This window comes from Piliocolobus tephrosceles, chromosome 1 (genome assembly GCF_002776525.5).
Source record: "Piliocolobus tephrosceles isolate RC106 chromosome 1, ASM277652v3, whole genome shotgun sequence".
NCBI lineage: Eukaryota > Metazoa > Chordata > Mammalia > Primates > Cercopithecidae > Piliocolobus > Piliocolobus tephrosceles.
This window is the reverse complement of record NC_045434.1, coordinates 87734920-87749652: the sequence shown is the minus strand read 5'-3', so window position 1 is coordinate 87749652 and position 14733 is coordinate 87734920. Positions and strand designations below refer to the sequence as shown.

Here is a 14733-nt window from a genome sequence, read left to right as displayed (position 1 = left end):
CAGTAGAGACGGGGTTTCATCATGTTGGCCAGGCTGGTCTCAAACTCCTGACCTCAGGTGATTCACCCACCTTGGCCTCCCAAAGTGTTGGGATTACAGGCGTGAGCCACTGCGCCCGACAAAGTTGGATCTTTGAGTCAATGTTGGGAAGGGTATGGAAGATGAAGGGAAGAAACGCCTGATGTAAGAAAATCCAGGCAGCTCCATCTCAGAGACTGCTAGGAAAGAGAAGCCAGTGCCTGGCTGGGGAAGATTTTAATTCCACAAATCCTCCTCGGGGCTGGGATAAATTTCATGGACTGGCGGCAATGGCCTCCACATCCCTGCAACTAGAGTTGGGCAGCTGAAAGAAACTTCACCCTCAAACTGACAGCCAGGGGTGGGACATAATAGAAAACACCCTCGTCCCCCTCCTGCTCTAAGCTCAGAAGCCCACTGTATCCTTGGGAGCAGCAGTGGACTCCCCGTGCCGTCCTGGGGGCGGGTGGTGTGTGGAGTGATCAGACTATGTCTTTTCTGCACCTTCTCTCTCTCTGGCTGGGTAAAAACTTCCTACTACTGCTACAGGGTCACTTCCTCAAACCTGAAGGGGATACGGAAAGTAGGTGGGGAAACAAGGGTTGTAGTGGGGTCAGGCATCAGCAAGAGCAATGAGCTCATTTTTGTTTTCTTTTTTTGATTGAGGTAAATAAAAAAGCTTTATCCAGCAACACGGAGATAAGAGTCTGTCCAACCCGACGAGTTCCAGACCCCACCCTGCCCTCACATCAGGCTCTTCCGGTACTGACTGTGCGGGGTGGTCTGTCTGAGGTGGGAGTCGGGGGTCTGCAGGTCCATCTGTCTGTACAGGTCTCTCAGCTCCCTGACCTCCTGCAGCACCCTCTTTGCCTGGCTCCAATTTGATGACGCCTCTCCCAGCAGCCGTTCCGTCTCCAACAGCAGCTGCTCTGACTCAGAATCCGGCGGAGACCGAGGGGGGTCCTTGGCCTTTCGCTTCCCATCTCCCAGTCCCTGAACCTCTGCCAGAAGCTCCTGAGTCTTCTCCAGTTTCCTTGCTACCAGGTCCTGGATCCGGGACAGCTGCCCCGGGTGTGGGGGGACAGGGGTTGGGGGTTCCTCAGCCTGGAGCTGGAGGGTGCGGGCAGGGGCAGCGTCCCGCTGAGACAGGATCTCCTCCAGGGAGGCGCAGCGGCCCTTCTCTGTGGGTGTCAACTTCTTGGGTGCCTGGGGGGTGTAGGTGGCCCCTTTGTCTGGTTTTTCCCAAGGTCGGGAGAGGCTGCTTGCCCGGTCTGCAGAGGGCTGGATGCGGTCTGAGTCTGCTCTCCGTCGGCTCCCTGCCAGCTGGGCCACAGACTTGTCCAGGTCAACCCGAAAACTCTCAGCACAAGAGGTTGGTTCTTCAGGGGAAGGGTCTTCCTCTTGGATCAGGTCCAAGGTCAGCATTCCATCCGAGGTAGAGGTGGAAGCCTGTGGAGCAAGGGGGAAATGAGAGGGGAAAGCTGTCTTCAGGAGGGATTTTCAGAATGACTGCCTAAAAGATGCAAGCTGTGGTCATTTTCCTCTACAAGCTTTCCCTGAATGAGAAGTAGTTTTTTTAGAGACAGAAGTAGTTTTTTTAGAGACAGAGTCTTACTCTGTCGCCCAGGCTGGAGTGCAGTGGCATAATCTCGGCTCACTGCAAACTCCACCTTCTGGTTCAAACGATTCTCCTGCCTCAGCCTCCCAAGTAGCTGGGATTACATGCACGCACCACCACGCCTGGCTCTTTTTTTTTTTTTTTTTTGTATTTTTAGCAGTGGCAGGGTTTTACCATGTTGGCCATGGTTGGTCTCAAACTCCTGACCTCAAGTGATCCACTGGTCTCAGCCTCCCAAAGTACTGGGATTATAGGTGTGAGCAACCCTGCCTGGCAAAGCCCTCTGCTCTTGACTGAACCCTCCTACTGAATGTGCTGTTTCTTATTCCTTTGATAGTGACTTGAATGTTTCTTTTTCTGTAATTTACTTTCTGTTGCTTGTTTCCTGTATTCTCCATTCTACCACAAGCTTCCTGAGGGGCGTCCTCTCCCTCAGTATTGTGGACTCTCTGCATTAAACCGGGTCTGACACACACAGGACGCTCCCCATGGCACAATGACTGTCCTCCTCCATCTGTATCCTATGAGCCCCACACTTCAGCCCCCTTGCCTTACAAAATTTTTTCTCTTATTTCCAGAATACTAAAAGTGATGAGTATTCAATGCCAAATATGTAGTTATACATATGTTGCTTTCGTCATTCCTCATAGCAGCTCTTCAAGGCAGGCATGATTACTGCCTCATTTTACAGCTGGAGACATGCAACTTCAGGGAACCACACAGGTAGCTGATTACAGTGAAGTTCCAACTCAGGTTCGGACTCCAAAGCCTGTGTTCTCTGCACTATACCTGCCTTCCTCTCTCTCTAAAGACTTAAGAGCTCAGAAGCATGAAAGAAACCAGCACTATGTATGTTTCAGGGATTCACTGTCATCCTTTCTCCTCCAAATGCCTGCACTACTACATGCTGTTACCCATAAAGACAGTCACCATAAAGTGGCTTAGTTTTCATTTTCCTGTAGGTATAACTCATTTTCTCCAAAAGAGGGTAACATTACTGGGAGCCAGGACTTTTGAACTCCTAATGGGTGCTGAATAAATCCTTTTGATTTACATCAGGCAGGGGCATGGGGTGGAAGGACTTCCCTCGCCTCTGATCTTGGCATCAAGGAGGCCTCCCACAAATGCCTCTGGTGGCATACAGTTCTGTCTGAGATGGACTGACACAGAATTGGCCCTTTGGCAATGTTTATTAGTCTTACATACCACAGCCATTAGGTGTCCCCTTGTTGGGGGGCGGCGGGAGTGTTGGATTTTTGCCCTGTCTCGAGTGGGATGGGCAAGATAGCTGTCCTCCTCAACGGTGACCTGAAGAGATGTACTGTGAGTCACGAGTGCTCTTCAGCGACTCTGTGTCCCAACCCAGCATCCCGAGGCCTGAACATGTGCCCACTCCATTCACGGCTTCTGAATGAATCCATGGGCAAGGGGATTTACTGGACACGAAGGGGCTCTTTAAGCTGACGCAAGGCTGGCTCCCGCATCATGAAGTGGGGAAGAGGAGGTGTCAGAAGAGACTTGGAGAGAAGGTAGAAAGAGATCAGGTTTTTAAAAGGGAGGTAAAGAAGTAGAGCTGGTGGGGGAGCAAGTAAATGGGGCCTGCATAATCCTCCCCCTTCAGTGGGTCATAGCTGCTCCCTCTGCCCCAGCCTCCCTCCCTCTCCCCACAGTGAGCCCCCTGACCTCATCCAAGATACGGTTCTTGGCTCGGGTGATGGCAGAGTTGAGGGCACTGATCCACGATTCCTTCTCTTCTGGACTCACTGCCAGGAAGATCAGGTTGGGTGCCTGTGAGGGGAAGATTCCTGTTTCAGCCAGGGTTTTAGAAGTGGTGCCTCACCTCGACAGTGAGAAATAATAGATTATAATCTCACTTTCTTAGACCCAGCTCCTGGAAGGAGAGCTATTCTGCTTCCAGAGTCATCCATAACTTAAGGAAACCCAGCTTCTATTCCTGCAAAATGCATAGCTAGGAGGTTGTTTTAGAAACGACCAAGGAAGAGCTAAGAAGGATACTGAGTATTAATATGGTATTGGAGATAATCAGAGGAAGTCTGATGAAGGACAGATATTAAAATACAAATCTTTCAATGTTTGAAGAAATAGAATGTGACAGGAATAACTTCCCTGGGTTCCCTCCAACAAGATGAATTAGATTCAGAACTTCAACCACCTATCAGGGTACAAGGACAGGGATTTTCTTCTAAGGGATGTAAATATGCACATGTGTGGATGTGTGTGTATAAGACAGAGAAAAATAAAGAGATATATAGAGAGATGATCTTTGTGGCTGAACAGGTTAAAGGCTGGCCTGCCTGGAAAGAAGGAAATGGCCACAGTATTCTCAGGTGAAATGATAAAAGCCAGCAGGAGAGCAATTCAGGGCCTCTGAGCCAAGATTGCTGAGAGAAGTTGAGGGTAAGGAGTTCTCCCCTGCCCCCTCCAACCCTGTCCATGTTGCAGCGGCCAAGGTGGCAGGAGAAACATACCGTGTTACCAGGCTGTTTGGAGTGGGCAAGAGTAAACTTGCTATGATTTTTCTTGCTCCTGCTCTTGGACTTCCGGAGCTCTTCACACTTCTCATAGTCACTCAGGTCAAATACCTCTTGAATATTTTTCTCATCTTTTACCTAGAGGAGGGTTAGGGTGAGGTGAGGAGGATAAAATTATTTAGCCCCTCCACCCAGACTGTTAGTTTAGATCATCTTGGGAAGCAGAGGAAGCCTGAGGAGAGGGAGGCATGCCAGGAGAGGAGAGGGCTGTCCTGCCCAAAGCCTACAAAGGCCTCACATCGAGGAGGAGGCTAGGGCAGCCCCAAGTCTTGAATGTTCAGGTGTGTTTCTGTTTAAATCCCTTCTCTTCACTCTCCTTAGCCCGGCTGCCATTTCCAGAGTCCCACTATGCCTCTCTTCACCCATTGCCCCACTCTTCCTTAAGGACGCAACTTACATGTTCTAAAAAGGCTCATGTCCTTAAAGGGACATGGTAGATGGTTGATCCATCACCCTCAGTAAGACAGACCTGTATGGCCCTTGATGGTCCACAGAATGAAGATCAAGGCAGGGCCAGTATCAGGGTGTCTGGAGGGAACGAGGGGCTGTCTCTGGCCTCCCCACTCGCACGTGTGCAGTATAGCTCTCCCACCCCACCTTGCTCCCTTCTCTGGTATGTACAATTATAGAGACTTATCTTCCTTGTTCATTTCAGGAGCATGGCCACCACAGGACGGCAGCCCCGTGTTCACTTTGCTGAGTTTGTCCAGAGAAGCTGAAAACTACAATTACAGTTCCTACCCTTTCCTCCTCCCTCTAAGGTCTGTGACAATCCAAACTAACTCCTCCAGACCTGAAAAACCATTTCTTTCATCCCCCTATCTCTAGGCAAGAATGCACTTAGACTTTCCCTTGAAGACTACACTTTAGACTTGGAAAAAAGTATTCTGTGACTTCTTGTCATTATTCTAGTTTGAGTGCCTGGGTCCCCTTTATTGCAGGAAGCTCTTCCTCGTATCTAAACGTAGCCCTTCCTGCTGTAGTCTCCGTCCTGCACTCTGGTTCTACCTTTAGCAGCTTCAAGCAACATTTAGCTCTTAGCACTCCTGCTGAACGTCTCATCAAGGCCGTATTCCTAGTGACATCCTCCAACCCCAACTAGCCTTTTCTGAGCACTGCAAAGCAGCTCAAGGAACATTTCTTCGCAGGTCCATTTGAAACCGATCACAATGTTTTCTCCTTTCCCCTAAGGCGGTGTTCCTACAACTCTGGGACTCTGAAGCAGTGGCTTATGGATTTGGTTTGGCTTGCAAAGACCAAAGTTACAGAGAGGAGACTTAGTTACAAGCCCAGACCGCGCAGTCCGTTCACCCTCTGTGACTTGAGCCCAGGGTTGGAACACCTCAGGAAAAAGCTGGTCACGTTTTCCTGGGATAAGAAATGAAAAGCACCAGCACTTGTCTCATTAAAACTAAACAGATAAAAGTAGCCTCATGTCTTCCTTGGATGACATCCACCCACCCTGACTGAAATTATTTTTCAAAAGAGTCCCTAACTTCCCCAGCTCTGAAATAGGGCTCGTGTGCATGAAGGTGAATTCATCTATCCTCCTGGTTCCTGGAAACCTGGAAGTGGGGAAATGGTTCTCCCTTCCATTACCCAGACCATCTACAGTCTTGCATCTGCCCATCCTTCTGAATTGCTGCTGGACCTGGAGGCTGATGAAAGATGAGGACAGATGACCACATGGCCCGATTCAAGTGAGTGACTGCTCATACATCTACCTCCATTTGTTTCAGCAAGGCTTGGCTCCTCCAGGGCCCCCCACTTTCCAGGTTCCCTGGCTTTGGGCTGGAAAGCGGCCAGAGGCCTTGAATGATTACGGGTGGAAGTAGGACAAGGTGCTGGCAAGGGGTGTCCAAGAACAATTCCCAGAAACACGGGGCAGGGATGTAAGATGATGCATCATCCCTCCTCTCCCCCTCCTTCTCCAGAGTTGAGACTATCAGCAGAGTACAGAAACCGTGGAGAGGAAAGTGCTGGGTGTGTGAATGTAGCCAGGGGAAGAGAGTTAACTTACTTTGATTTCCTTAGAGGAAGGGAAGGAAAGGAAGTTATTCTGGCTTGCATACAGACTGATAAGGAGTTCTGGGGAGCAGAAGACACTGACAGAGGTTAGCCCTTAGTGGGGGTGGAGAGGGTGGGAGATGGGGTGAGGCAAGCAGTAGGACAAGTATATTCCAGTGCCTGGGAAGATAGACAAAGTCAGCAGCCTTGTTTTCCATCGTATTGTTTTTTTTTTTTTCCCATGCTTATCTAATTCTCAGAGTCTCATTTATAACTACCCATCTTCCAAATTAACCCTTCCTTTCCCCTGATTCTTTGTCCTTGACCATAGAAAGGGATTTTTTCCTACACCTGTCCAAAGAGTTGCCCCAAACCCAATTTCCTTGACCATGAGGTCTAAGGTCTAGCTTCTGTTCTTACCCACCAGCCTGTGACCGTAGGTGCTCCAGCCCTCTTTGAGAGAGGATGCTCTTTGACTGAGAAGGAAGAAAATGATTACTATCAAACACAGAAGAAATTCTATGGCACAGGTGGTTGGGGGAGACCCTGTCTTTAAGAGAGGAAATAACAAAAAAGATTAGTGAAAATTCTGGGAGATAGGGTTATAAGTTTTCTTGCATTAACAGCAAATGATATAGATTATACTCTGCCTTAAAAAAAATCTTGTCCAGGCACTGTGGCTCACACCTATAATCCCAGAATTTCAAGAGGTTGAGGCAGGAGGATCACTTGAAGCCAGGAATTTGAGACCAGCCTGGGCAACATAGTGAGACCCCATGTCTACAAAAAACAAACAAACAAAAAATAGCTGGGTGTGGTGGTGCATGCCTGTAGTCCCAGCTACTCGGGAGGCTGAGGTGGAAGGATTGCTTGAGCCCAGGAGGTCAAAGCAGCAGAGAGTTATGACTGTGACACTGCATTCCAGCGTGGGAGACACAGTGAGACCCTGTCTCTAAAAAACAAAACAAAACAAAACACCCTGTCTTGACTCTATTGGCCCTAGGGCTTTTCCCAAGTGGGCAGAATAAAGCTCAGAGTCCTCTGTCAATTTCACTTTTAACCAGGCCCACTGTAGCACAGAAACTGGCTCTAAAAAAGCGTAGTATCAGTATGTCTAGTCCCTCTTTCCTGTGCCCTTCCCAGCAGGAGACAGCTGGCTCCATGACCAGTCAGATGGTCCTGACTCATAGGACACCAGACATCCTAGGCTGAGGTCATTCCATCCTTTCCCCTGTCTCTGTACCTCTTCCTCACAAGCAAGGATCAACTATGCTTTTGCCCCCAGACTCTGCTCTCTGGGCAAATACAAACAAGCAATGGATGTCTTATTCCTCTTACCCTTTCACTATTATGTTTTCCCTGACTTGTAGGAAGTTCTCCCTGATTGGTAACTAGAGTTTCCTGCAATTAAGAAGTTTGGGGAAGACAGGAGATACACTTTGACACTTGCCTTTTTTTTTTTTTTTTTGTAATTAGAAAGTCGGAAAGTTATGGAGAAAACTTTCTGGAGGATTTGTGATTGGGCAGCGGTAACTCTTAAAAATAAATCCTCCTGGCCGGGCATGGTGGCTCACATCTGTAATCCCAGCACTTTGGGAGGCTGAGGCTGGTGGACCACTTGAGGCCAGGAGTTTGAGAGCAGCCTGGTCAACAATGCGAAACACTGTCTCTACAAAAAATACAAAAACTAGCCAGACATGGTGGCACCCACCTGTAGTCCCAGCTACTCGGAGGATGAGATGGGAGGATCACTTGAGCCCTGGAGGTGGAGGCTGCAGTGAGCTGTGATCGAACCACTGCATTCCAGCCTGGGTGACAGACCAAGAAAAGTGCCTTCACCTCACTCCTAAGACTTTCCATCACGAACTTCCTAGCTTTGTGTAAACAGCTAGGTTTCAATACCCTTAAGAGGGATCTCTTTGGCTGTGGCACAGCTTAGTTCTTCCCTAGATGCCTCAGTAGATGTTCTTCTAGATGAGTACTTTGTCTCAGAGTGTGTGTGTATCTGTTTCAATACCATAAAAGGTTTTATTTACCTAAATATAATCTACTGAATAAGGGTGTCTACTGCAGAAAGTAGAAGAGGTTAGAACTCAGGGAGGACTTCCCAGTTAGCTCTGGGTGAGGCCACACAGAATCCCTCCTGTGAGGGCGGGAGGAAGGGCCACTCTAACAGGTACACAGGACAGTCTCCCAGGCTATACTGACAGTCACAGAGGCAGGCAATGGAGTGACTTCTAACCACTGGAGGGGCAATTCTGATTTCTCAACATTAGTACACGTTATTGACCCCAAGACTTAGGGAAAAAAGGGAGATGGGTCTGGATTCAATGATCATAGCTCAGGTTTTGACACAGTGTAGACTGGTTTTCATGGTTAAATACACAGCCAAAGGTATCCAAAGACATACAGGGGTCCTTAACTCCATTCTTCTCCCTTCTGATACAAATGGGGGGGGGGGGGGAGGGAGGGGGGAAGAAATGGGTTTCCTTGCTTTTTTTAAGGGGGGGGGGGGTGGGGAACAGAGAGCAAACTGGTTAGGGACACTGCCTTCAACGAAAATAACTGCCACTCACAGACCCGAGGTCACAGGGGCCAGACGGCGGGGTGCGTGTGTATTTTCTGTGATTCAGGGCGGATGCGCCACGGACAGGACCTGTGCACGCTCCTGCCACAGACAGGAAAGGGGAGGCTGGCTGGGGTAAGGTCGGGGGACAGTAAGGGGTGGTGAATATGCTAAACTGTTTCAGCAGAAATAACAAAGAAAATAAATCCTATATTCAGGAGGCCGGTTAGGGTGGGAGGCAGCAAGGGACACTTAGGACTTCTGGGGCGTCTTGGGAGGGGCTTATCGTTGTTAGAAAGGTATTTGCAAACAAAAAAACACTGAGTAAGCAGCCAGCTCAACTTCTAATTCTCACTTGGGTCTTCTCACTCAAGGGTGACCTTTCTCTGCAGATGAGATGGGGGTAGAGAGTCAGGAGACCACTGAACTCGCCTTTGGAACAAAACGAGGGTGGAGTAAGCTAGGCGAGCCCTTGTGGAGTGACAAAGTGGGGGGTATGAGAAAACAGAGTTAGAGGCAAGAAGCACCCACCTCCTTCTCAGAGATGTAGAGCTGGTCCCCTTTCAGCACCACATAGCGGTTTTTCCAAATCTCCCTGAAAATCCCTTTCCCGCAGAATTTCCGGACCCAGCCGACCTTCTCGGGCGGTGCAGGCTGATGGTTTCCATCCTGAGGCCCCTGCCCCAGTACAAGATGAGAAGCGGGCGGTTAGGAGATTCCAGCCGCGGCTTCCTCTCCATCCGTCTCTCACGACCGCCTCAGCGGCCCCGTCTCCTCCGAAGGCTGCGGCCGGGGGGGGGCGCCCCAGGTTCGCTCCCACTTCGGAAAGGTTTTCACTCCAAGGAACTCCCCCCGTTCCCCTCCCCTGCCCCCGAATAAACAACCGGGGCTGCGAGTGGCAGGGGCGCGGGCCGGGCGCGTAGGGGCTCCCGGGCTCCCTCCAGGCCCTGCGTCCCCGCCGCCCCGTGCTCGCCGCGCGGGGACTAACGGCGTTTCTTTGGTTTTCTCTCCCATTGTCTCCTCGCCACCGCGGAGCGCGAGGCAAACGCCCGCCCGGCGCTCAGGGGCGGGGGAGGTGCGGGTCGGGGGGAAACTCAGCCAAGTTGAAGCCCCCTGAGGCGAGTAAACAAACAAAAGCCCCCGCCGGCGCCTCGCCGGGCCCAGAGCCCCGGCCCAGGGCCGAGGCCAAGGGGACCTGGCCGCCGGGGCGGGGGAGCCGCCGGGGCGGGTATCTCTCAGGCTGCCGCGGCGCCGACGGGGCCGGGGTCGTCGGAGCGCGGAGGCGGCGGCGGCCGCAGGACGGGAGGGCGGGCGGTCGCACTCACCCGCTTGGCGGAATTGTTCTTCTTCATCATTCCCAGCGGGCGCGAGCGCGGGGCTGCGGGCCGAGGGGCGGCCCCGCGTCGGGGCCTCGGCGGCTCCGCGGGGGCTCCTTCCCCGCGGGAGGGCGTCGGAGCTGCCCCGGCGCCGCCGCTGCTCCTCCCTCGCGCCCTCCCGCTCCCGGACTCTCCCCTTCTTTGTAGCTCCGGTTTCACTCAAGGCCGGCCTCCCTCGCATTCGCACTCGCACACACACGCACGCCCGCTCCCCGCCCCTTGGCGCCCTCCATCCCGGCGCCCACGCGGCCCGGGTCCCCGAGCGCGCCCCCGCCACCCGCCGGCCCGGCCCAGCGCGGCCGCTCCCCCGGCCCGGTGCGCTGTGGGCGGCCCAGCCCGCGCCCCGCAGCTCCATCCGCGGGCCGCTGACGTTGCGAGTTCAGAATAAAGGGCGAATCGCGGAGCCGCAGCTCGGGCGCTCCCCCCGCCCCCCCGCCTTTGTTTCTGACTCACGGAGGGGGAAGAAGGCGGCCTCCAAGCGGCCGGAGACCGCTACCCAGGGGGCAGGGACCCTCGCTCCGCGGCGGCTCGGGCGACACGCGGAGCCCGAGACCCGGTCGCCGGCCGCCCGGGGGCCCAGTGGGCGGGCGCGGTGATAATGGAGAGATGTGCGGATTCGTGAAGACCGGAGATCGCCAGCCTCTACAGCATCGCCTTCCCTCACCAAAAACAAAAACGAGAGCGGGAGCCTGGAGGTCGCGCCACCCAGAACTCTCATCAGGAATTCACGCTCTTAGGTGCTAGGGTGGCCTGGGCAGGTCGGATGCTGGGGAAAAGTTTTATGCTCCGGAGGGGCTCGACTTGTTGGGGGATGGGGTGGGACAGAAGTTGCTATTAATACACCTTTCTTCCAGTGTACAAAGCCTCAGGCCTTATTGTAGCCTCAGGAGAATAATCCTAAGGATGAGGCGGATTTTATGATCTCCATCTCACAGGGAGAAAACGGAGACTCAGAATAGCTGAGGGATTTGCAGACACAGTGTCAATGCTGGCAGGAATAGAATTCTGTCTCCAAACCATGATCCTTTATACCAAGTGGCTTTCAATGTAAGTTCCAGGTGAGGCTTAAACTTCCTGCCACCTGGGTATCTTTTCCCGCTGCACTGATAGGTAAAAATCCCATCCTCTCTACAGCGCTGGAGCCCAGTGGAGGGAAGGGCTGAACGCCCAGAGAATGCCCTGACTAGGGAAGCCTCTGCTGATCCCTCCTACAGCAGATCTGCCTCAGAGCCTCCAGGACACATCTTAGTAACTTCATGTCTTTTCAGTATATATATGTGTGATGGAAAAGGGGAGTGAGAAACCCCACTCTTAGGTATTGGTTTCATCACCACTCTGGGCTTTGGTCAAGTCACTGAATGTCTTTAGGCCCGCATCCCTCCACATATTAAGTGGTGAGGGATGAACTGCCATTTTTATCAACAAGGAAAGTTAGGGGAAGATATGAGATGACCTCTGAGAGTCCTTTGAAGATATGTGTTGTCTTCGAGGGCTAATTTTGAAATAATAAGCTAATAAACACATTGCCTGGCACATGGCAAGCATGCAATAACCACAAAATGAATAAAAATCCCTGGCACTGAGGAGCAGGGAAAAGGAAAAATCCTTTTTCCAGAGATGTCTCAAGATAAAAGTGTTGGCTAAATTTGTGGTTTGAGTAGTGGAGGCTGTTTTGGCTTTTTCTGGTATGTCAAATGAAGGAGGGGCTCCCTCTCCTTTCCAGTCCCACCTTTCCTCCTAATCCAGTGATATTCCTCTCAACTTCTTTCCATTCACCATACCAATTAATTCCACAATTTTAGACTGACACAGAACCTTATCCTTTCAAAATGCTCTTATATGTCATTTCTTTACACTTTTAGTGCCACCTTGTAAGGTATATAGATTAAGTATTAATATTTTCATTTGGAAAATGAGGAAACAGGGCATGGCAGATCAACTGACTTGCCCAAGTTTCTACATCAAGTTACTGGCTAAATGGATTAGAATCCAAGCTTCCTGACTGCAATCTCCTCTTCAGATTTTGTAACCCCCTCCCATGGGCATGAGTGTGCACACACCACGTTCCCCAAACCATCTTGTCCCCTTCCCAATGTCTCTATTTTCTAACCCCCTGTTTAAAGAGCGATGAAAAAATAATGACCAAATCCAGGATGTCTTCATATGTGAGGAAGCAATATGTCCAGATGTACTGGTGAGGAAATAGCCTGCACGATTTTTGAGGGTTTGCTGGACAAACACACATGAGTGGTTTAGATTTATCATTTAAATACATTCTGATTTATGGGAAAAAAGTAATTCATCATTTGCCCCATCTTCCTCCTTTCCCAGTAGTCAACAAATATTGGGCCGCGCGTGGTGGCTCACGGCTGTAATCCCAGCACTTTGGGAGGCAGAGGCGGGTGGATCATTTGAGGTCAGAAGTTCAAGACCAGCCTGACCAACATGATGAAACTCCATCTCTATTAAATACAAAAAAAAAAAAAAAAAAATTAGCCAGGAGTGGTGGCACTCGCCTGTCATCCCAGCTACTTGGGAGGCTGAGGCAGGAGAATTGCTCGAACCTGGGAGGCAGAGGTTGCAGTGAGCCAAAATCGCACCACTGCATTCCAGCCTGGGCAACAGAGTGAAACTCCATCTCAAAAATAAATAGATAGATAGATAGATAGACAGATAGATAGATAGAACAAATATTTGAGTGCCTCCTATATGCGAGGTCCAGGGTTCCTTTCGTGCTGCATCAGATAGGTGCCAGAGCATTGTGAAACATCAGGCAGAGGGGCTAATGAAAAACCCTCCAAAGTAATTTTCAGATTCCAGAGCAGATGCATGTGGGCTGCAGAACCTTCCCTGCCTGTCTGCTCTCTTATGATGTTACATAAATCTCTGGCGTCCTCTCTTTCTCTGCCCTGCTCCATCCTGTGATCCTGCCCCTACTTTCGTTCACCTGTTCTCCCTTTGTCCTGTCACTCACCCCTTTCCACTTCCTCTGGCCTATTCTTGAAGCTGATTTGTCTCACCAGGTGAACTTTGTGGTACCTGAATTGGGATGTAGGTCGGACTGTTTTCCAAAGACCAATGCTTAAGTGAGAAATCTGAGAACGTATGGGTTCCTTTACACATTTTTATAGCGCTGTCTCCTCAGCGTTCCTCAGTGAGCTTGACACTACACACACATAAACCACAGAAATCACTCTCAGTCAGTTTCTGTCTGTGGTGGAGATAAGACACTGGGAGGACCTCATGATGGGGGACCTCCCTAAGAACATCTGAGGATAAGACGTGACTGCTAGTAGCTGTATTCTATAACAGAATATTTTATAACTTCACTTAAGGGAGAAAGGGAACTATTAGAGATTAAAAACTTGTGAACTGCTTGCAAGTTTACTGGGCGGAAACTGTTATTCAAACACAGTTGTCTAAAAACAAATATCCTTGGCTTTTGTGGAGTAAATGGAACACAGAGGTTTTGACCAGGGCATTTCTACTTATGGGGAAGAGGATTATTAAAAGCATACAAGATCTTAATTAAAGTGATGTTTTTAAAGGGCACAAAAATAAAGGGCCAGTAATAATGGAATCAGCTCTGTAAATCCTACACAAAAATATGAGTCTTTGATTCTTAATAAAGAAATGCCAACTTCTGACATCAAACACCCTGATAGTAGGGCTCATTTCTTAGACTTCTTGATATTGTCAGTTGAGTAGGCACAATGGAAGCAGATGAATAATGAGGAAAATGATATAAGGAAGGTCTCTGTTTTTGCTTTTTTTATTCCACAGCGTTATCTTGCCAATAAGAAGAGAAGCGCAGATATTTCCTGCTTGGAAGAGGGAGTTTTTCATATTTTAAAACACTATATAACTTGTAAAATGCTGCATTTTAAATACTCCATCCCCAAGTGCAGGCTGTCCCAAAGACTCACAAAAAATGAAGAAGAAAAAATTACCCAAAGGGACCCACAAAAGCCAAAAACAAAAACAAAAAAACCTTGGATTTTAGCTTGGATTTTACTTCATGAGTGTGTGTAAAGAAACAATAGCTGAGGCCGGGTGTGGTGGCTCATGCTTGTAATCCCAACACTTTGGGAAGCCGAGGCGGGTGGATCATGAGGTCAGGAGTTCAAGACCATCCTGGCCAAGATAGTGAAACCCCATCTCTACTAAACCCCCCCCCAAAAAAAACCCAAACAGCTGAGAGCTGGGAGGAGTGGAGAAAAGAGAGGGACAGGGCCGGGCGCGGTGGCTCAAGCCTGTAATCCCAGCACTTTGGGAGGCCGAGACGGGCGGATCACGAGGTCAGGAGATCGAGACCATCCTGGCTAACACAGTGAAACCCCGTTTCTACTAAAAATACAAAAAACTAGCCGGGCGAGGTGGCGGGCGCCTGTAGTCCCAGCTACTCCAGAGGCTGAGGCAGGAGAATGGCGTAAACCCGGGAGGCGGAGCTTGCAGTGAGCTGAGATCTGGCCACTGCACTCCAGCTCGGCCGACAGAGCAAGACTCCGTCTCAGAGCTGAGATCCGGTCACTGCACTCCAGTCCGGGCGACAGAGCGAGACTCCGCCTCAAAAAAAAAAAAAAAAAAAAAAAAAAA

The 14733-nt window shown here is 50.3% G+C and overlaps 1 protein-coding gene across 1 annotated transcript; it reads right to left on the bottom strand.

The window, feature by feature from the left end:
* Positions 1-239: 239 nt before the first annotated feature.
* PLEKHO1 (pleckstrin homology domain containing O1) lies at positions 240-10826 on the bottom strand. The gene is made up of 6 exons (XM_023213574.2): positions 10087-10826; positions 9293-9439; positions 4126-4266; positions 3320-3424; positions 2843-2944; positions 240-1467 (listed from the first exon to the last, which is right to left on the bottom strand). Exons 1-6 carry the CDS (start codon positions 10114-10116, stop codon positions 763-765), a joined length of 1230 nt encoding a protein of 409 aa, XP_023069342.1. The 5' UTR covers positions 10117-10826; the 3' UTR covers positions 240-762.
* Between the last annotated feature and the right edge of the window lie 3907 nt (positions 10827-14733).